This window comes from Micromesistius poutassou (genome assembly GCF_964030765.1).
Source record: "Micromesistius poutassou genome assembly, chromosome: 10".
In the NCBI taxonomy this organism is placed as follows: Eukaryota; Metazoa; Chordata; class Actinopteri; order Gadiformes; family Gadidae; genus Micromesistius; species Micromesistius poutassou.
The window spans coordinates 19,383,723-19,406,883 of record NC_140280.1 but is presented as its reverse complement, the minus strand read 5'-3'; the positions used below and the strand labels follow the sequence as shown (position 1 = coordinate 19,406,883).

The 23,161-nt window shown below is 43.0% G+C and overlaps 3 protein-coding genes across 3 annotated transcripts; all 3 read left to right on the top strand.

Annotated features, from left to right (window-relative positions):
• Window positions 1-3,713: 3,713 nt before the first annotated feature.
• LOC311354570 (uncharacterized protein) lies at window positions 3,714-5,610 on the top strand (the record flags this gene model as incomplete). Its single annotated transcript, XM_084474378.1, has 6 exons — window positions 3,714-3,754; window positions 3,897-4,011; window positions 4,274-4,523; window positions 4,672-4,745; window positions 4,873-5,124; window positions 5,563-5,610. The coding sequence occupies 6 exons, from the start codon at window positions 3,714-3,716 to the stop codon at window positions 5,608-5,610; spliced, it is 780 nt and encodes a 259-aa protein (XP_084330504.1).
• A 2,455-nt stretch (window positions 5,611-8,065) lies between these two features.
• Window positions 8,066-13,784, top strand: LOC311354564 (multidrug and toxin extrusion protein 1-like; the record flags this gene model as incomplete). The annotated part of the gene is made up of 16 exons (XM_084474372.1): window positions 8,066-8,143; window positions 9,188-9,289; window positions 9,428-9,496; window positions 9,608-9,756; window positions 10,099-10,141; window positions 10,280-10,324; window positions 10,482-10,579; window positions 10,750-10,847; window positions 11,354-11,535; window positions 11,768-11,876; window positions 12,024-12,099; window positions 12,410-12,479; window positions 12,775-12,907; window positions 13,037-13,131; window positions 13,231-13,294; window positions 13,522-13,784. The coding sequence occupies 16 exons, from the start codon at window positions 8,066-8,068 to the stop codon at window positions 13,782-13,784; spliced, it is 1,674 nt and encodes a 557-aa protein (XP_084330498.1).
• A 3,421-nt stretch (window positions 13,785-17,205) lies between these two features.
• slc25a1a (solute carrier family 25 member 1a) lies at window positions 17,206-22,265 on the top strand. The gene is made up of 9 exons (XM_084474375.1): window positions 17,206-17,454; window positions 18,029-18,136; window positions 18,582-18,681; window positions 18,841-18,979; window positions 19,408-19,492; window positions 19,750-19,854; window positions 19,987-20,102; window positions 20,197-20,270; window positions 20,377-22,265. The coding sequence occupies exons 1-9, from the start codon at window positions 17,211-17,213 to the stop codon at window positions 20,489-20,491; spliced, it is 1,086 nt and encodes a 361-aa protein (XP_084330501.1). The 5' UTR covers window positions 17,206-17,210; the 3' UTR covers window positions 20,492-22,265.
• The last annotated feature ends 896 nt before the right edge of the window (window positions 22,266-23,161 follow it).

The window sequence follows — 23,161 nt, the reverse complement described above, 5'->3', positions numbered from 1 at the left end:
CCTCAAATCTGCTTTTTCTTTGTTCTGAAAAAATACTTGAAGTCACACATTTATTCTGCAGCCTGCAGCCTCAATGGGATTGAGAGAAGATATGAACCAAGAGGCAAAACAAATGTTATTCATTTCTGAAGAGTTGGTATTGAAAAGATACAGGTTGGAAAGTCAGGGATTGCGTTCAAAACGTTAAATGCACGTCTTTTTACTTGCAACAAAAAAAATAAACAAAAAAAAGATGAAAAAAAAGAGAAAAAATTAAACAGTGTGGAGAAATCAAGATGGCTGTTTCTCTGAATAAACTGTGAACATAAAAAAAAGAATTATTCTCAAAGGAAGATAGCCACTGTGTCTGCAGGTAGGCCGTCTGTCTGTCAAAGGAGAATGTTGTGGTCCATGTCACTTTTAGCATTGTAAGATGTACAGTGTGAAATAAATATTCCTGTGCAATGTGTAAATAACAGCATGATGATTAATAGTTTTGCTATAAGAGAAAGAATAAAAGCAATTATTTTATTAAAGCTCAGCTTTTTTTCATGCCTTCTTCAAGAGCGCCATGGTGGAAGGACTGAAGTCCACGGGGGGGAAAAAACATACAGTAAATAAAATGTGGCTGAGGAAAACAAGGGAACGCGCTTGCAACCAACTGTAGCGTGCTTAGCCTATGAATCCGCTGCACCTAGAGAATGGACAACGACACAAAGAAGTGCAGAGGAGCAGAAACAATATGGCAGAGGGCTGGAGACAGAGGACAAAGAGTTATGAGAACCAGAAAGGGAGAAGTCACCAAAAAAAGACGGGTAATTTTCAGGATGTGTTGGGGGAGGGGGGTGGGTGGGAGGGAGAGGTTGCAGTGGGTGTGGGGGGGGGGGGAGAGAGGTTGCGGTGGGTGGTGGTGGGGGGGGGGGGAGATGGGCACTGCAGTGATTGATGAGTCACATGATTGGTGTATGAGTCATCCATCTGTACACTTTACTCCGCAGTATTGCACACACTACAACACACTAACACACTCACTAACACACTCACGCACGGGCACACAGACACGTAGAAACGCCCGCACGCACGCACGCACACACACACACACACACACGCACGCACGCATGCACGCACTCACGCACGCACGCACGCACGCACGCACGCACGCGCGCACACACACACACGCACACACACACACACACACGCTCAAACGCACGCACACACACACACACATGCACGCACGCACGCACACACACACACACACACACACACACATGCACACATGCACGCACGCACGCGCACACACACTCTCTTTTAACTGTATAAAAATGTAGCTGCTGGCATTGGAGATAGTGACTGACTCATGGCCCCTCAGTCGTCCAATCACAGAGTGAGGTGCTGTTGATGGACAGGTTCTGCCATATCTTGTTTGAATTCCTCTCCTCATTCGCTGGAGTTGGAAGTGTTCTCCCAGTGTGCAGCACATACACAGCCATTAGGTGTCTCTGCACTGTCGCCGGGTGTCACTATTAACCATTATAAGCACTCATGCATATTAATGCATTAATCAGACTAACGACTACATTATCACTAGCTATTAGGTCGATGTAGACAGACTCTGATTGATGCACATTGAGTGGGTTCAATGTTTGCATCGGGGAAGTTTGTTCCAGATGAACGGTACTGTACATTTCACCCATCTCATACAGACTTCCTTCCTTTTTCATTTGTTCCTATTGAATTTGCCCTTCCGTTCCTTCCTAGATTCAACGTTGAGGGTAATCTCTAACCTCATGAGATGAGCTTTTGGGCCAATATATTGTCATGATCCATTTAAATGACAAAACAAGGTTCAGGGTCCAGTATTAAGTATATTGGGGATGCACTTATTATGGGATAATGAACAAACACTCATGCAGAGACTTCGACTTGGAACAGCAATTTGAATACATGCCCCGGTTGTGACCCATGAAATGTGCTTCAGTCCAATCACAAACGTTTATTAAATAATGGGGATAATTCATTGTAATGCAACAGAAAGGCTCATCAAAAACATTCATGTTCTCAAGCAACACTTCACAGGTCAAAGCCCTTTCTGTATAATCCCTTTAAGCTGCAATTATAAAAACCCTACCTCCTGTCACTATATTTGCTTTTGTTTGTTCTTTGTGGAATATATTCCCCTTCTTCCCCGAAACCACAACACAACAAGCTTTTACCAGCCATTTACAGACCAGACGCAGCGTTTCAATTGTGCCTGGCCACATGCCTTTCTTTCTTTATTAAATTTTCAATCCTCTTTCCTTCTTGCCTTTCATCTATGTTTGCTGCTCTTGAACCTTGATCATCTTCTCAGTGTCCTTACCTTCTCTCTGTGCTATTATCAACGTCCCCTATTCTGGTTAATTCTGCCTCCCAGCCAGTCCCTGCCCTGCACTGTGTGTTATAGAAAGCCACTCTCTCTCTCTGCACCACTGTCACAAAGGACCGGTGAGTCATCGCCTCTTATGTTCCCGGAGCCCTCCTCCCACAAAAAGGCACAAAATACACGGAAAACACTCAATTTATCCTGTACCTGCCATGCCATTACAAACAGGGCTACACACACACACACACACACACACACAGATAAACACGCATATACACACACACATAAACATACACACACGCACACATAAACACACACACACACACACACGCGCACGCACACACACACATTCAGTATATACACACACACACGCATGCACAAACACACACGCGCACACACACACACACACAGATATACACACACAAACAGACACATGTGCACATACACACACATAGTACAATGGATAGTCTATGTCCATACGTTGTATATATACATGGAATATTGTGAAATCTCAATCATGTAGGAGTGTGGATCTAACTGAATGTGGATCTAACTGAAAAGGAAATATTTTAACAAAATTGACAAGAAAAGTGATTGAGATTGAAAACCCCCATGGCGAACAGACAACAAGAGATAGAGAAGAGAGGAGAGAGGAAGAAAGACCAATGCTGAGGCGTGGGTTTGTCAGCGGTGCTTCATTGTTACGCCTCATTGACGAGGCGAACCTCTACCGCCATCTTCTGGACAGACTTCATACTTGCAGCTTTGTTACTCTTAAATTATGTGTAAGAAAATACCCCAAGACAAACAACATTTTTATTAAATCTCAAATTACACTGCCATGTAACAACATGATCTGCTGGACATATTTACATCAAAAATGGCGTTAACAATGACTAGGTTCATAACTTTTAACATTAGTGCTCTGTTGACTGAGTGTTCTGTTGATCTGTTGACTTTCTGCCTATTTGATAGATGTAGGTTTAAGTTGTTTCAAACATAGGGTGTTAGAAGTTACACTGTAGCCTATATGCCCCAGTATGTCAGGGTGTGTTAGACAACGGAGACATCGGAGCCCTAACCTGCTTGCTCTTTACAGCAAAGCTGCTTGTGAGCTATTCAGACACATGAAATATTCAGACACTGGAGTTTCCGTTTCAGCGGGAGTGGAGTGAGAGTTGCGGGGAGGAACGGAGAGAAAGAGAGCGATAGATAGCACAAAGAGGGGAAGAAAGGTGTGGAGAGAGAGAGAGAGAGAGAGAGAGAGAGCGAGAGCGACGTGCATCAGGTAAAAAAAAAAAAAGTCAGAAGTCAGCGAGAGGAGAGATTACGGTAGACAAGCCGGACATCCTGGGCGGGAAACCAAGAAGGGATGGAGGGAGAGAGCGAGCACGAGGGAATTTATACGCCACGGTAGGACGGTTGTGGTAGGCCTATATGTGCGTGTGCGTGTTGTTGTTGTTGTTGTTGTTGATGCTATTAATCAGCTGTAGTAGATGTCCATGTCGATAACCTAATCTTGTTCTTGCACTCACAACTCTCGCCCTCGTTTCAGCGACGAGCCTTTAATCCCGGTTGACGGACAGGCCGAGGTGGTGGGTGGTGGTGGAGGGGATGACAACACAGCCCCCCCTGCGATCCACGTCACTGAGGAGGGTGGCCCCAACCAGGTCCGATTTATACACTTTTTTAGATTCCTATTTATTTTCATTGACCTCAGCTAAACTCAAATCAACAAAGGGCCGAGTGAAGGCCCATCCTATAGGAAAATAACCACGATCAAACCACCACACACCACTACACGTGCACACAATCACACAACTGTCATCCACTCAATGTATTTTTCAAATATTCTGAATGATACAAAAAGACAGTCTGTTGACAGACGCATGTGAAAAGGGGGGTTGTTGATCTGCGCTTGTTGTTTTCCAGTCGGAAGACGCTAGCTGTTATGTCGCAGCGGGGGGCACCGCGAGTGTCATCGACAATGAGTCGGACGCACGCAGGCTGGGTGACGCAGAGACCTCGTCGTCATCATCATCATCACAGGCCCCTCCCGTGGCCAGGGACTCCCGGGAGGGCCAAGCCAACCGCCTGTCATTGTCTGACGGGCTGCTGGGGGAAAATTCACCCCAGACGCAGCCTTCGTCGCCACTCTCTTCACATTTCACCGGGGTACAGGGTGAGGCGTTGTGGTTCGGCTGATGTCCTTTGCCCCTCGATGAACGAATATGGCCTATTTTGGGGTTATTGAAATCAACAATAGTGCTTCAAGGGATTTGAAGTGAAAAGTGCATCAGTTTTTCTATTTTTTTTTTTTTAAATCTAAGATCGAGTCTCTGAGCCCTGCTGGTATTGCCTGAGGTCTCTTGAGCCAGAGCATCGCCCTCATGATCCCGAACAGGTTAAAGTATCATTGTCAATGTTGCTCTGTTGAAGTGAAGAAAGACTAAACAGTAACAGATCTGAAACATTGTTAAGCATTAACAACACAACATGTTTCTTTTGGTCCCTCCAACTCTCTGGCACAGCCTGACGTGATGGTGTTGCAACAGGACTACAATTCTGTGACACCAGTGCCGCCCAGTGGCCAGAGAGTGAACTACCAGACGGACCCTCGGCCTCACTTTGGCGTGGCCTACTCCTCCCGCTCCACCGCACTCCCCCTGTGGGGGAGCGAGGGTCCGAGCTGGGTCATCAGGAACCAGGACCTGGTGGATCAGACTCACACCTGCCCTCACTGCCATATAGCACTACCCCCAGACACACTGAGCTGGCATGAGGTCCGCTCACACACACATACACAATTATATTTTATTTCAAATTGGTAAATTTATTTGTATATATACTCTTGTTTCACACTCTCTTTTCCCACTGTACTGCTGGTCACTTGTGAATTTCTCCTAAGGGGGATTAATAAAGGACTATATCTATCTATCTATCTATCTACAAACAAACATACAGTTGTGTGCACACACCAGCACAAATACACTCTCACACACACACACACACACACACACACACACACACACATACATACACACAAACAGTTTGTTTGTGCACGTCTGTTCCTGCACAAACTAACACACATGCACACGCACAGTAACACAAACACACACACATCCACACACACACACACGTATGTGCTTGCCTGTGTCAAGTGTAACAAGTATAACAAGCAAAGCAAAAGCAAACTGAGTCTTCTTCTCTCCCCTCCCCAGGCAAAATGTTTGCTCTTTGATGGATTCAAGAGTATAGTCAACAATTAAATCTCCTGTGGGATGAAGCTTTGTCATGTATCCTGATCGATTTCACACACCTACAGGATGCTGTTTGCGCCTCAGGAAACACATCCATGCCCATCCTTGTACAAAAGAGTATTTTTTTTTAACTATGATTGCAGAGGACGTGATTGTCTGTTGTTGTTGTTTTCAGAAAACATGTATATTTCAAGGACACCAATAAAGAACATACATTTATGTCTGATCTTGATAAACATTGTCAACAAAACTACTGGAAGATGTATTATCTTTTAGAAACAATGTGGTATTAAACATGTCATGGTCGTGATTTCAGAGTTAATATTAGACCTACTGGTTACTGACCGGTTGAGGGTAAAACCCGACCATGACCACTATTCAGAGTTCAAGCATATAGAAAAGCCTAAGAACGAAAAACTAACAAGGTTGTGCAGAAGAACAGCAAAGCCAGAGGGGCAAATAGTATACGATAGGATACACTTTGTTTATCGATAAGGGGGAAACTGGGTTGGTCGCTCATGTACACAATCAAACAACCTCATAGAGAAAGATAGAATACATCACATTCCAAGAGGGCTTGATGATAGCTCAGTGTAGCATACCAAAGTAATAAAGCAGCATTGAGTAGTAGACCTTTGACTACGCCCCTTGTCCTTGCTACTTTGGAGCCCAATGTGTATGTTTTCTCTAAAACCTTTATGACTTTCACGACTGCTCAGAACCACACACTTACAAATTGAGTGACCCGATCCCCTCCTTACTCCTCCAGGCCATCTCGAGTGACATCCTGCTATTTCTCACATTTCTTATCAACTCCTTACTCACTTCAGGCCTCATTCCAGCATCCTTCAAGATGGGGAATAAAGTTAAGAAACCGACCCTTGACACTACCGACATCCAGAACTACAGAGCGATATCTTTTCTTTCATTCCTTTCTAAAACACTGGAACGTGCCATCTCTAACCAGCTGTCCTCCAAGCTCTCACAAATCAATCTTGCTTGACCCTCATCGGTCAGGCTTCAAGACGGCACACTCCACTGAGACGTCTCTCCTCGCGGTGACTGAGTCATTCTGTGTTGCCAGAGCCTTGTCCCTCTCATCGGTTCTCATTCTCCTCGACCTGTCCACAGTGAAAAACCAGATCCTCCTCGCCACTCTCGCAGAACTTGGCATTGCTGACTCTGTGCTTACCCATCAGGTCACATGGAATGGCTTCTTCTCAGAAACCCGCACTCTCGACACTGATGTCCCTCAAAGCTCTGTACTTGGTTCCCTTCTGTTCTCTGTATATACTAGATCATTGGGCTCTGTAATCACATCACCGTTTTTTCCTATCACTGCTACGATGACAACACTCTCACAACACTCTTCCTCTCTTTCCCCATCCTCTGACAGCACACTGATTGCAACACACATCTCAGAATGTCTGGCAGCAAGCAAAGGTCGATCATCTCATTGATCATCATCAACGAGCTCCCTGTCGATGCCCAGACTGCAGAGTTGCTCACCAGCTTCCGCAAAAGAGTTCACCTAGACTCTGCATAGCCATCCCCTCCCACCCACTTATTGTATGTGTACGTCCTGGCACTTAATGTAGGCACTTATTGTATGTTGTACATCCTGGCACTTAAAAATAGTACTAAGATGTGTAGCATCTTATCCTAGCTATCTTTGTTGTATACAGGGAATGGGTTAACCTATCAATTGTTGGTGCTGGCACTTGGTCTATGAACATTCTTACTGTACCGACAGTGATATATTGTTTCTCCTTCTTCTAACAAATGTACTTTATTGTAAGTCGCTTTGGATAAAAGTGTCTTCTAAATGCCCTAAATGTTATGTAAATTGATTAGACCAGAGCTGGCCCTAGTGTGACCTCTGAAGCAGTTATCCTTCTGTAGTCAATGACCTCACTCTATTTCTCAGTTCACTTGGATATTAAGGTTAACTTGGTATTATTACGATTAAAGCTAAACGTTTTCACTGATATTTACCATATGGTTAAAGGAGCCATTATCCGGCCCATTTGAAGGAAAGGGAAATACACGTGTCACTTATTCACACCATTTGCCTTTAGGTGAACCTTGGTTACTGAGCCGACTGTTTTGACCCCTCACCATGAGAGGAGACGAGGAGGGCTTTGTGAGGTCCAAAAGGGAGAAAGGGCGCCCCCTGCAGTCTCCCTCACTCATGGTATTTACACTTTAGTTAACCAGTCAATACTCCAGTTAGAGTCCATCTCGACCTCTCATATTTTGTTAAAGGGTCGGTTTTTATCCACAACACTTTCTCCCAAGCTCAAAGTGTTTGTTAGCAGCTAGACTGGCAGTTGACCATCACAGGCCAAACCCATGGATGTATGACTAACTACAGTATCGTGTGCTTCAGGTCAAAGTTGAAAAGCGACACAAAACCGAGCCCTTGTTCCAGGACGGTGTGTTTAGGCCGGGGAGAGTGGACAAGATGGAACCCATCCGAAACTGGAAAGCTGAGGAGTACAAGAATGAACTGATCCTACTCTTCAAAGTGACAGCTCCAATCGTAAGATTGAATTCACTTGCAAATGGAGATCCTGTTGGTCATTTTACGAATTTCTATAGAGCATTTGATTCTGCTTGTAAAAATTGCTTTTAAACATCAGATTTGGTGGTAATACTTTACAATGAAGGACCATTAATCAGATAATGTAGAAATAAGAACCAACTAACCATAAACTAAGACAGTTAGACTGTTAATTAACAGTTACCTAATGTTTGGTGTTCATGTATTGATTTATACAATATTTAACATGGTTAGTGTTAGTGGTTATGCCGGTTGACCTAACCTTAACCTATCCCGTATACTAATGCTATATAATAAAGCTTATTACTGCACCATTGTTAATTTAAGGTTAATTAATGTAGACTTATTTCAAATTGCTACTGATTTTATAATAATTATTTAGCTTGATATTTTTTTAAAACCTTAATATACTTCTTCTTCATAATAATATAAATAATAATAATAATAATAACAACAACAATCAGTCAAATAATAATTATTAGTAGGCCTATGTTATTTGTATCATTATTTCATTGTTTATTATTTGTAGTAGGCTTTTATATAAAAGGTGACCATTATGAATAAATCATCAACATCGACAAAAATTAACATAGCAAATGTTTAAACCTGCATTGGGTAACTTTCTGAACCTATGTTTAGTTCAAACCTTTTTTTTATGAATAAGTAACCATATCAATTTTGGCTCAATCTATCCATTTATATCCTCTCTCGATGGTCTTTGGGGAAAAAACAAATATGATGCATTAATAGTAAAAGTAAAAGCTGCAGTAAAAACATTACACACTGCAGGATTAGTGTAGGCCCTTGCTTTGATTAAACTGTTTTAATAATCAAGATTTATCGTCGAAACACTGTTTGAATTATTGTTTGTATATGAGTATGAGATCCTGTAACTATATTTTCCCCCTTATTTTTGGACTATTATCTTGACTGATTAATTTATTATTAAATCAACATATTAGATAGATGCCATGGTGTTGTAAATCCACCACATGCATTTATAAACCACTGTACTCTTCTTAGTTCCTTTCACAGTTGATGACCTTTCTAATCGGTTTTGTCAGTATGGTGTTCTGTGGCCACCTTGGAAATAATGAGCTGAATGCTGTAGCATTGGCAATAGCGGTAAGAAAATAGTGGCTTTAACCTAAATAACAACATTTTCCCCCATAGTCAAACACCCCAAACAGATGTTTTCTGTCTACTACCTTTGTTTATGTCAAATTCATGGCGGAAATGATGTGTCATCGAACTTCTATACAGGTGATTAACGTCACTGGTATCAGCATTGGCTTTGGACTGTCTTCGACCTGTGATACTCTCATGTCTCAGGTAGAGGGCACTTGTAGACATCATACTTTTATATCAATTATCCATACATTGCCAACATTTATATTATCATGATTACAAAGTTGATATTTTGATAATCACTCGTTACCACAGACCTTTGGTAGTGGGAATTTCAAGCAAGTGGGAGTCATTCTCCAAAGAGGAATCCTCATCCTGCTATTGGCCTGTTTCCCCTGCTGGGCGGTTCTTATCAACACACAATCCATTCTATTGGCTGTCAGACAGAGTGCTACGATTGCCAGGTCAATAACATGATCAATTCCTCTGCTTTTATCCCCCTTGAATACCAGATAGACTGAAACTCTGTTGCTCAGCTGTGTGGGAGGCGACAGTGGGAGGTGTTTTGTGATTGACAATGATTGACAATTGCAATATGAGAAACGTAGGAAGTTATTGTAAACAAAAAGAGAGGTGCGGGCTGGCCAGCAGTTAGTATTTGTAGAATATATCAGTTATTGTATGTGATTTTATTGATACAGTTATTGAAATCACTTTTAATCAGCATTGACTACAGATAAGTCCATTAAGCTAGTTGAAATGTTATGTATTGCAACTTTAACATTAATGCCATTTATTTTTCATAGACTATCCCAGCTGTATGTGGAAATCGTCATGCCTGCTCTGCCGGTAGGTTCTGTTTGCATGTTTACACAACCCCAATAGGGTCAGGAGCTAACTAACCTACCGTCACCCTGCGGTATTCATTGTTTAATTCCTCGTGATAATGTGATCTTAGCTGTGTTTGTTTGTTTTATGTTTTTTCAGGCTACTTTTATGTACCTACTACAGGGACGATATCTCCAGAATCAGGTCATTGATTATGACAAACTGAGAAAAACTGGAATTCACCAGACTCTGCTCAAACACTAACACACCAATACAGAGTATCTGTAGGTATCATGAGGGTTTGATTCCTAAAGCTTTTTGTTGACTCATTTCCTTTGTTACTATTTGTGTTGACCTGCAGGGCATCATGTGGCCCCAGGTGATAACTGGGGCCATTGTGAATGTTGTGAACTTACTCATCAATTACATTTTCATCAATCGGCTGGATATGGGTGTTGCGTAAGTAAATAATTTAAATCGAGTTTCCAAAATGTACAGATATCTAGTGATAATTGTGCATGATTTAGGGAGGTTCTAAAGCTAATTCTGTTTGTAAGCATAATTTAATTATTGTGTGTATAACGTGTTCTGGCTGGATTCTCTCTGTGCTGTCCTTGCACCCTGTGAAGAGGCTCAGCTGCAGCCAATGCGATATCGCAGTACGCTCTGGCTGCGTTCCTGTTCATCTACATTATCTGCCGGGGGCTGCACCGGGCTACATGGGCAGGTCAGCTCTCTCTCTGATTCCTCACCGCCTCAGTGAGTATCTCCACTCACAACCGACATCTGCTCTCACACTGGTCCGCTCCTGAGCATGAGAACGACCACACCGTATCCAGGTGTTTGCTCCGGTGGAGGTGAAAGGGATCTGTTCGGTAGCTCTCTACTTCCTGCACGGGTCCAGAACCTTCTCATCACTGAAGTGACGTTCCATGTACCTTGACCCTGCATCTTTTGAGGTCCAGAGCGTCTAGAGGCGCTCTGTCCTTTCCCGTTCCCGTTGTGTCTGAACATTACTCATGGTCAACCATTGGAGGTGGTCTAGGACTGTGTTTGTCTGGATCTTTCCCCCCGTCCCCAGACCTGTTGCCCATACCAGGGTACGGTGCCACCCCACTGAATCTGGGTCAGACGTCACTCTTCAGAGATGATGTTCACAACAGACCTAAACTCTGCTGGTAAACCCTAAACTCCTGTTGTTGTGTTGTCCTACTATTCACCTGTGACCCATAGGTTGGTCACGTGACTGTCTGCAGGAGTGGGGGTCCTTCATCCGGATCGCCATTCCCAGCATGTTGATGCACTGTTTGGCCTGGTGGGTCTATGAGGCGGGGGGCTTCCTCACCGGCCTCATCAGTGAAGTAGAGCTAGGCGCTCAGGCCATCGTCTACGAAACAGCAGCTTTTGTTTTCATGGTAATCTCAAGAGGCGCTTTCCAATGTCAGGGCTTCCCTGGACATTTTATTTTCCACACACTTTGGGCAGTAAGCAAAACATTTAGATTATAATCAAAAGGGATTCCCACATATCAACTGGGACTGGGAGGCGATACTGCGTCGCCTCCAAGGATACACAGGATACGCAGTATGCCCCAAGTCTCAAGGTGGGCCTGGCATCGCTGAAATTGTGGTTCATGCTTTGGTACAGCTCCCAATGGGAGTGTCTGTGGCGGCCAGTGTGCGTGTGGGAAACGCCCTCGGTGCTGGAAATACGGAACAGGCCATAATGTCTTCCAAGCTCTACACCATTGTCGGAGGTATGAGTGAAACCCAACTATACGTATATAAACTGGTCCCTCATATACGTGTCATTCTCATCTTGGTGTTTAATATTTGCAAGTATATTGCCCCATATTGCCTATTTAAATGATTACCTCCCATTACCACCATAACCTCCCTGATAGCTATAGGGGCATGCACTACCGCGGTTGTGCTCGGAGTCTCAAAGGACGTGATTGGATACATTTTCACTACAGACCCGTTAGTATAAAAAGCATCATTGTGTTAATACGTCTTTTGCACAAAATCAAAAACCTTAACTGCAATCGTTCATGTATTAGCTCCAATATAGAGACTTCATATTGACTCTGATAAAACAACGTCTCATGATTTTGATCAACTTTATTGTAATCAAAGTTAGGCAATAGGGCTGTCGATCAGTAGCATTCAATATGCACGTGAACATTTACAAATTAAAGCTGCATGAAAATTTCACAATCAATACATTGACATGAATCATCATCATTGTATATCCTAGTTTACGTTTCTTTCTTTGTTTGGGGTCCTTTAGAGAAATTGTTCAGCGGGTTGGTGATGTCATGATCTTGTATGGCTTTGTACATGTCGCTGAAACTATTGCGGTGAGCTCTCATAATAGCATAATAAAAATGACCTTCTAACCAGAAGCGATAATTTTGTAAATTAAATGACTTTTTATTTAATGTCCCCAGCCCATGCCATAAAGTGACTGTTTGATGTCAACAGTGTGTGACGTAAAGGGACTTCCTTTTTGTCCTCAGAATGTGACATAAATTGACATTTTTTTATGTACCAACAATGTTATATACTGCTTTTACTGTCCTCAGAATGTAGATAAATTGACTGCTTTTATTGCCCCATAATGTGATATAAAGTGACTGTTTTGAATGCCTGCAGGGTGTGACTGGAGGGGTAATCCGGGGTGTAGGAAAGCAGAAGGTTGGTGCACTGTGTAACCTGGTGGGGTACTACATCATCGGATTACCAATTGGACTTTTGCTCATGTTCCCAGCTGGATTGGGTATTGTAGGTAAGGATGAGTTATGTATTATGACTGTTATAGTGACTGACTGTTGCACAAAATTATCTAAACTCTAAAATTATCTAAAATTATCTAAACAAAATAACTGCTATTTTGATCCTTTCGTTTCCTTTTCAGGTTTGTGGTCAGGACTATTTGTTTGCGTTGCAATAGAGAGTAGTTTCTATTTGGTGTATCTGCCCAAAATGGACTGGCAGAAAGTCACCAAAGAGGTTGGTACTAGAAACATGCATGTACATGTTTGTTTTGTTCCTATCCCATGATATGATATATAATGCAGATAATTAATTGTGGTTCTTGTCTCTGAAAAGGCATTAGTGAGAGCAGGTGCACACCAAACAGATAGAAAGGAGATGCCTGTAATGCAGAACAAGGGTAAACTGACTTTGATCTGTCTTTATGATTTAGTGTGGTTGCAAGGCAAGCAATGCATCATTATCCAAATTCTGAATTATCTCCTGCCTGATTTTGGAACTGTATCTCCTTCTCTAGTTTAATCTTTGCAGGCTTGTGACCAATCCATATGGGTCTGTTAGTACACAACAAGCTTGATATAACTGCATGCAAATGTATGGATATAACTTCATGCAAATTTCCTCCAGATTGTTGGCTGGAGAAGGTCGGTGAGACAGATCAGGAGAAGGCCCAGGTGAAGGCCTCTGGGCCCGCTGATCCAGGAGTCCCCAAGGTGACCCGAGAGCAGGGAGCCCCTAGTCCCAGCCAGAGCGGATCAGCTAGTGGAGAAGTGGTCACAGTCGGGCAGCTGGCTGCACGGCGCGGCCTGGCGCTGCTGCTCATGTCTCTCATACTGGCTGCTGGGGTCCTGACCAACGAGCTGCTCCTCAGGTTTTTACAAGTGACTTGAATGACAGAACTGCTCGTCGCTGCCGGTCGACCACAGAAGTGCTGTTTTTGGCTTTAATCTCCCTTGCCCCTTTTTGGGCAGAAGTGCAACTCTGATACCTACATTGAATGCAGTACCCTCATCCTTTATTGTCTAATGTATTGCCGTCCAAACTACAAACAACCTAACATCACATTAATAATATTGGTGTGTTTGCTAGAACCGCAATGTTACCGTCCTTATTCTGCATGGTGTTCTGCATTATTCATCTGACTGTTTTAGAGGTATCAAAACCAAACCAATTCCAAAATGTTGGGAATGTCGCCTCTATGTCTCTTGCTGATTCAGCTTTTTTGCTCATTCATTTTTTTCCACACATTGAAAAGATAAAAGTGGGCCGATGGGTATAGGGCGAAAAAATAATGCCCTGGTCCCTAAAGCCTTTGCAATGCCCTTATCCTGACCAGTAAGAACAGCCTAGCAATGCACCAGTATATTAGCTTTAGCATTTTAGCTAAATTGTTATGCATGAACCTGGCTGGCAGCCAGGTATGAAATACAGACAATCATGCACCTCCTAGTTTTAGTTTGTCATTTCTAGAGAGAAAGAACGACACACACATCAACTCAAGGTCATAGGTCAGGTAAATCACCACAAAGGTAAATGTGTCACCCGAAACGTGCTTGAGCAAGACAAAGGAGATTTTTCACATGTCACAATGTAACAAACACCCACAACTTTATATATATCCTTTTGACTTGAGCTGATAATCTCCCCTAAACCACAGAGATCTATTGCACATAAAATGAATCAACAAAACATTTTAACATAATAAGTAAAAAATGTTTAACATGCGTGTACGCTCTCTATATTACAATTTTAGCATTTATTCCCTGGGTTGGATCTGTTAAACAGGTCCTGTCATACCCTAATACTGCTAGATATAAAATTGTGGGGTTGTGTTCGGCTCTGACCAGGAGAGCAAGGTTAAGGATGTATATGGATGGTGAATTTCCCGATGTATCAACACATTTAGGTAAATATGCACAAAGGGGGTGTGTGATTTGTCTAAATATGGCACAGACTATAAATGTACACTCTAAAGTGTTGACTATGATTGGTTCTTTCCATAAAGAAAGCAGTGCAAATTACTTATAACTAGTCTCATATCCCTCGACACTGGTTTACATATTTCAGTGAATGATCATTCAGCATGGCATATTTTCGCCATGTGGATTGCTCATTAAATGTTAGTTAACTGCATTTGGTTTGCAATTGCGTGCTGAAAGTAAGAACTAAAAATAAAACATACTTATAATATATTTGACAATGATTTATTATTTAAATGTTTAATTCAAGAAAAAGAACCAAACACTTTAGAGGTCAGAGAGAATGACAATTAAAGCTGCAAGCAGCATTTTACGGTGCCAAGCATAGGCTGACCAATAAACCATCAAACCAAACCCTAACCCTACCGACCAATAAACCATCAAACATAACCCTAACCATTAAGACCATAGACTAACCATAACCTAACCCTAACCATTAAGACCGTGACGCAGACCATAAACCTAACCCTAACCATTAAGTATAACCTAACCAAAAATGGCCAACTTTGATGGCACGCCACGGACATACCCTTCAACGTACAGTCACAAAAAGCACAGCGTTCATTCAGCAACATTATTCAAGTGTACTGTCCAGTTTTGAAGCAGATCTGATTTGTTTGTTTGTTCAAATACAAGACCACACAATTCAAAATGGCCAACTTTGACGGCAAGCCATGGACACGCCCTTCAACGTACAGTCACAAATAGAATGGCGTTGATTCAGCAACATTTTTTGACCGTACTGACCAAATTTGAAGCAGATTTTAATTGTTCAGAATTTGATTCTGAACAACTTTTGTATCGGAGTCAACATCATAGGAGTCAAACTTGATGTTGATATGAGCATTTAACTCTTTTCGAGGTTTAAACCACGCCCCTTATAGAAGACTAATCTTAAAGACCGATTGAAGATAATGGTCCATAGATGATATGGGCTAAAGGATTTTTGTTAAAGTAAAAAAACCTGGGATCCTTAGGGAATTTAATGTTTTTAACTAAATTCAAAATGGCGGCAAATCTGGAAACCGGAAGTTATAGGTTCTTGAGGCATATTTGTTCAGCATGAGGATATGTGTGAGCAAAGTTTCATGAGTGTAGGTCAAACCGGTTACGAGATATGCTTGTGCAAACTTTGCATTTTTGGACAGTTGGTATAGCGCCACCTTTGGGCCAATCAGTGTAATATTTGCTGTCTGTTAATCTTGGGTCAACCTCGACAGGTCTAGTAAGTTTCATAAAAAGCGTGCGAGCGGTTTAGGCTGTGTAAGTCAAACGTGGCGGAATAATAATAAAAACACGATAAACACGAAACGATTACAATATTGCCTCGCACTTTGTGCTTGGCACCTAATAATAGTATTACGCCTAAGGAAGGGATAAGAAGATGAGCTATAACGTGGAAGAATTCCATGTTGGTGTCAACTTAGTCATCAGAGGTGATTAGTGTTGCCAATTTGGATACCTGACAGGCAACAGCACTTATGCGATCTTGCGTGAAGCACGCACGCACGCACACGCATGCGCGCACCACGTGTGGCATAGAAGAACACTATCAATTTCGCATAAAAGCTACACTTCCTAGCATTGATGCAAAGCAAGCAAAAACAAACCTTCTAAGGATAAGGAATAATCTATATTTTGCACTATATTTGGCTGTTTACAATCTTCATCTGTGATATTTGTCATCAATGAGATTTAACCACAGACTACGTCGAGGGTCACACCCATCGGGGGGAATATAATGCATGACCCAGTTCCGTTGTGGGGTTGAATTACACAGTTTAAAGGTATGGGGATTGACGTGAGGATTGCGAGAAAGTCACTAACACCTACAGGAAAAAAATACATAGAAATACACAGAATCTACAGGGCTTACACGTTGTTAAAATGTATGATCTAAAAAATTAAAAGCTATAGATATTTTATGAATATATAAATTTTACAAATGTCACGTGTCTCGGTATGACGACAGGTATTAAATGTCACAATGACAGCCACAATTCAAGACAGTTGCGTTTTAAGTAACCTTTAGAAAATGCATTCGGTCTATAGTTTATTCATTGACTTTAGAAAATTCAGATCACCAGTCCATGTCAAGCGATTGGTTATGAAAAATGTCATGCTGGGACACGTGATTGAATTACCCGGAAAAAAAACGCAAGTGTGAGCCAATGGCGTGCTGCATCACGAGACTACTATTTTAATATTCATGATCCCTCTGAATCCACACCGGAGCGTCTGTGTGTTGTGTTGTTGACTGTCTGTCCGACATTGTCCTCGCTGGACCTGCGCTATTATTGACGGACGATCCCCGTCTGTTGACAGTTTGACATAAACATGTCTTCGCTACTGAAGCCGTTTTCGGTACGCGAGGGCCCATGCGAGAGGCACGCTGGCAGCAGTGGATGCCTGACCACATCACTGCCACCCCCAACCCAATGTTTGGGTGCTCGAAATGCCGCGGCGGGGTTGAGCCCTCGACCCGTCGCCGGTTACCAGGCGTATGGAGCAAGGCGAACCCTGGCAGCGGCTGCCATCGGAGGAAGGAAATCGACCCACCCGGGGAAGGCAATTCTTGCAGGTATACTTGCAGAATAGGATCCCCCAGTATGTCTATTTCCATGTCTGCCCCATCACTAGCACCAGATTCACCTCGGTCTGTCGCCGATTAGGCTGCTCAACCGAACTAGGTCGAAAACGCACTAAGGAATCAACTGATGCAATGCAATATCTGTTTGTTATTACAGTGTATCATCTATCTATCATCAGTGATTGATTGATCACACTCTGTGATCAATGCATTCATGTATAACTTATTGCGTTCCCTGCTTAGGATCTGAGGATGCATCTTAAATGATTAATTACCTAGACAAAGCAGTCCATGTATCTAAGTCACTGACATCCAAAGCACCAGACAGTGAAACTGAAGTAGCTCCCCTGTCATTCTATAATACATTTATTTTTATTCTGTAGACATATCGGCCATACATCCCTATTATATATATATATATATATATTTTTTTTTTTACGCATCTCAATGCTTAACTGTAGCCGGCCAATGAAAGATAGCTGTGCTAATAGAACGTTCAAGAACAGATCTGCCCACCATGTGGACTGATAAACACAGCCACTCCCTGGCTCTCTCCCCCCCACAGGCGGTATCGCAGGAGGCATAGAGATCTGCATAACCTTCCCCACAGAGTACGTGAAGACCCAGCTGCAGCTGGATGGGAGGGCCAACCCACCCAGATACAGAGGCATCGGTAGGACATCTACCTACTTCTCTCCACCACAATATGTATGCATGTGTGCGTTGTCGCATGGTGCAGACCGTGTATTGCTGGTTGCATGCATTGTATTCCAGTGTCCATGCAGCACACCATTGCTGGTTGCATTTATGTTGATGCATGGCGTTGCAGAATGATATGCCTTGCATTAAAGGGGGGGGGGGGGGTGGGGGTAGCAATTTATTGCTGTTAGGTACGTAGATCGTTGGATGCATGCGTTGCATCTACAGAGTTGAGTTTATTTTGTTTAAGGGACCATGTATAAGATACATTAGTCACATAGTGCAAAAAGATGTTCTGTACCAGATTCTAGCCAAAAGCTCTGCAGTCCCTGTCCCTGGGGGGGGGATCTGTCACTGGAGCCCTGCGTTGTGGCTCAGGGTGACGTGACAGATGGCGTGTGTGTACTTATCGATTGTAGGTGACTGTGTCAAGCTGACGGTTCAGGACCACGGCCTGAGAGGGCTGTACCGTGGCCTCAGCTCCCTGCTCTATGGATCCATCCCCAAGTCGGCAGTGAGGTCGGTGCACACACTGTGTGGGCTGATTGTTTGTCACCATTCCCATGACGCAATCTTTTTTTTTTTTTTTTAAATGCTTTTTGCCAGACATACCGGATATTTACATTCAACATAGTAAAAGTAGCACGAGTTTCATTTCACCTCTTCTTTCCTTCTCAGATTCGGCACCTTTGAGGTGCTTAGCAACCCGATGCGGGATGCTACCGGTCGCCTAGACAACACGCGGAGCCTGCTGTGCGGACTCGGGGCGGGGATAGCGGAGGCCGTGGTGGTGGTCTGTCCCATGGAAACACTCAAGGTGGGCGGGGCTTCTATTCTCCTTCCTGCCTCGGTTCAGCGTCTCCATGTTGAGAGTACCCGGCGCTGCCTTTCAAATGTGCCTGTTTAACTGGTTCAACCCTGAGATGTAGTTTGAGCATTTTCCCATGTAGTTGTTGTGAGTGCGTCACCAAGCCCTACTATAATAATATAATAATATGGATAAGCTTTTGAGGCAGAATATTCTAGCAGTCAGCGTGTTCATCGACATCCAGCAAAAAGGTTCTGGGTTCAAACCCCCAATGTCTGATCTGATGGCTTCCTCGAGCAAGACGCCTGACCCTACCTGCACATGAATGAACTGCGTGTAAAAAAAACCGCATTCATTTATTGTGAATTAATCGTTACATTGAATCAAGCCACAGATACGCACTCTGTCTGTAACGTCTGTAACTAATTACCTGACAGGTGAAGCTGATCCACGACCAGTGTTCTCTGCGGCCGCGCTACCGGGGATTCTTTCATGGCGTCAGCGAGATCATCAAAGAGCAGGGTAAGACCCCCCAGCACTCCATTTATGCCTTACTCACCTAGCGGCCATCTTGACTGTGAATGCTAGCAGGGCAGGGGGAAGAGGAGTAGAGGAGTGTAGATGGAGTAAACACAGAATGTGACGAGGCCTTTTCTCCTTCGTTGTCTTCGTTGTCGTTTTTTTTTATTGATACCTTGGGATTCTGGCCGGCTCTGGTGTTTGGTCTGCTTGAAATTGCAGCGGAGGCTGTCTTAAATTGATTTTATATTGATTTCTAGGTGTGAGGGGGACGTACCAGGGCCTGACTGCGACAGTGCTGAAGCAAGGAAGCAACCAGGCCATCCGCTTCTATGTAATGAACTCGCTCCGTAACTGGTACAAAGGTAGGACGGCTGAGCCTTACGCTTTCAGTTAACATCAGTTTGTTATTATTACGGAAATATTTAAGTCGATTTATTTTGGAATTTGTTTGTTGGTTCATTCACTTTAAAATAATCGTACAATCGATGTACAAGGGGACGACCCGAGGAGGGAAATGCACCCGGTTGTCACGGCGATATTCGGAGCGACAGCCGGAGCGGCCAGCGTTTTCGGCAACACCCCGCTGGATGTGGTGAAGACGCGAATGCAGGCGAGTCTTCACACACCTTAAGAGACAACCTATCCTATCACGAGTCTCATTGCGAAGGTCAAATGTTAACACGTTGTGTGTGTGTTTTCTGTAGGGCTTGGAAGCTCATCGGTACAAGAGCACACTGGACTGTGCCTTCCAGATATTAAAACACGAAGGGCCCCAGGCGTGAGTGATCCCAAACAAAAAAACATTTTGTATTGAACAGTTCTGTATCCAGTACATACACAAGGCTGCATGGAACTGACCACACCTGACCCACATCTCCCCCAAGGTTCTACAAAGGCACGGTTCCCCGACTGGGCCGCGTGTGTCTGGACGTGGCCATCGTCTTCGTCATCTACGAGGAGGTGGTCAAGCTGCTGAACAACGTGTGGAAGACCCAGTGAATAGAGTGAAGCAGGTCAGAAACACAAGAGAGGGTTCAAAGCAAAGCACAGACCAGGGTCGGAAGCAAAGTCCATCCCGTGTCATTCTACTATCCTAGTACGCAGCGCCCTACTAAGCCCCATTGACAATATCAAAGCATCAGTGTGAATCCACCGCTCTCTTGATTATCCAATACTAATGGGGTTGTGATAGATCGGGTGAGATTGGTTACACGATCCAAGAGAAGAGTGGCCAGTAAAAAAAAATCCCATTCCAAATGCATGTATTCAATAGCACGTGCATTCCACAACTCAGTTCAACTAGAATGGATTTCCAAAACGAGGCTAAGCCGTGAATGACACTACTTTGACTTGCCAGGGCAAAGACAGGGCTTTTAAAAATAAATTAAACCGATTTTTTGACAGATAGAAGACTAATTGGCCAATATCCTGATATAGATGTCCACCTCTAAGTAGCTTATAGAATAAGGGCGCAGGATACTAAAGGGATTTTATGAGTGGTAGACTGGTTGGAAACACTGGAATTATAATGCAAACCTGCAGAAAGAAAAGTACTAAACAACATTAACATTTTGGTGTGGATGCAGAAAACTATAACCTCTAGGTAACCATATGTGTGTCTTTTTCAGCGTATAGTTGAGCAGAAATAAGACATTTCACAATGTCACTACTTTAACAGGACTTTACTGAAGCGCTTCAACATTCTTTAATAACCATTGTACGGCTACAATAATATTGCCATTTTCACCCTAATGTAGTCACAAATATCGGCTTTTTAAAAGATTGAGATTTTTTCTCATTTGTATTTAGCGGCAGTTCTTTCTGGTTCACACTGAAAAGTCCACAGATTTCTTCCCAAGATGTAAAACCTTGCAGAGTTTGGATCTTTTATGAGTAGGAAATGCAACATTGTTTGTAAAACTCAAGGTTATACAATTTAGGCCAAAATATACTGATACGGGAGGTTTTTAAAAACTAAATGGCAGTCAAAAGATTGCAAAAATGTAATGGTTACCAATCTAGCCACATTAAACCTGGCAAAGAAGGTTTCAGAAGGCCAATATACATTTCGACCACCAAGCACCTCAATAAAACATATACATACATTTAAAAAACATCACACCAACTGGACCTAAATTGTAATGGTATCGTGTAATGAAGTGTTTTTAAGTTTCCATTTTTTATTTTTTTTATTTACCCCTTGTTGAAGTTCAGGTTACGGTATAATTGTATTTGATAACTGGCTGTTGAATAGATAACAGGACTAATAGGACTCTGGTCTCCTCGCTCTCCTTCCATGGAGTTTAGAAAAGGTAAACCAGAAGGAGACTAAAGGAATGTGACAGATACCCACTGAGCCACCAGGACTGTGACCTTTAGTCCTCCCAGTTCCACCATAAACGGCCTTGCACTTGAGTCCTTAAAATTCTCTTTGCCAAACTGCTTCGGTTCAACCCGTTACCAATGTAATGTAAGTGTAATTTCCTAAAAAATATTATTTAACCCATATTTATCCACTCTGTTCAGTGTATGTATAGTAGCACATTTGTATGTATATCTTGTTATTTTTCTACATAGGCCAAGTGCATGTCAACATTCCCACAGCATATCAGTTACGTTTTTAAGGGTTTTCGATAAAGTGTGGAGATCCTTGCCTATTTTACTGGTCATTGTTCATGTTTTCATTCAATGCTTCAATGCTCATGTTTTCATTCAAACACCCATTGGCATGGTTACAAGAAAAAAACAATCAAACGATGATCTGGTTCTGGTGAAAAAGCCTTCACTGCTAGACTACATTGCACAGACTTTGTATTGGCCTGAGAATAAACTTGTTATAACAACAATCTGATGTCTGTGTTTATGGATAACATTTACCACTAAACTGGTTTACTATTCCCAGTGGAGGGAAGGCGGGAGAGTGAGTGTGGCTAGATGAATGAAGCCAGTAGTAAAAGTTTGATTGGTTTCACTTTAATCAAACCGCTTTGAAATCCACGAGATTACAGCGAAAGCAAAAAGCACATTGCTAGCATATCGAGTCACCTCCAAGATGGCGTTTCCACCACTTCCTCTCAAGAGGTGACCTTAACAGACATTACAACACAGAAGCCAAAAACACATTCAATTCATAACAATGTGTTCCACTGTACTCCGTTGTGGGCGAGAGAGTCAGATAACTCAGTAGGAGATAATCTCCTCAGTCAGGAAGAGTCTCAGAGCCAACAGGAGACGGCCTTAAAGCTGGCCCCACCTGTCGCCATGGCGCTCAACCTGTCACCTATATAACCCCCGCCCGTGGCAGGGAGCAGACACCAGCTGCTTCGGAATGAGGAGGCCGTTGGTTTGCAAGTCTGACCTTGCTGGCCGTGCTCCACTTCCTCACCTAGTTCACGCTCAGACAGCTGAGCCTCTGCTCGGCTCACGGATCCCAAAAGAAGCGGTAAAGGCGCGGGACGGTTTTGTTTCAGGGGGTCATCGTTATTACAGTTACGTTAAATCTCCACTATGAGGATCACGTGTCAAAACATTGACCTCCGATTGAGATTTTTTTACGTTGGCTTAAAAGGTCTCGTGACATGCCACCAGGTGTGAGCTGTTACAAGCCGTTTTGAAAATCGGGCTCTTCTGACATCACAAGTGGGTGTGTCCACCTAGATATACCCTGGA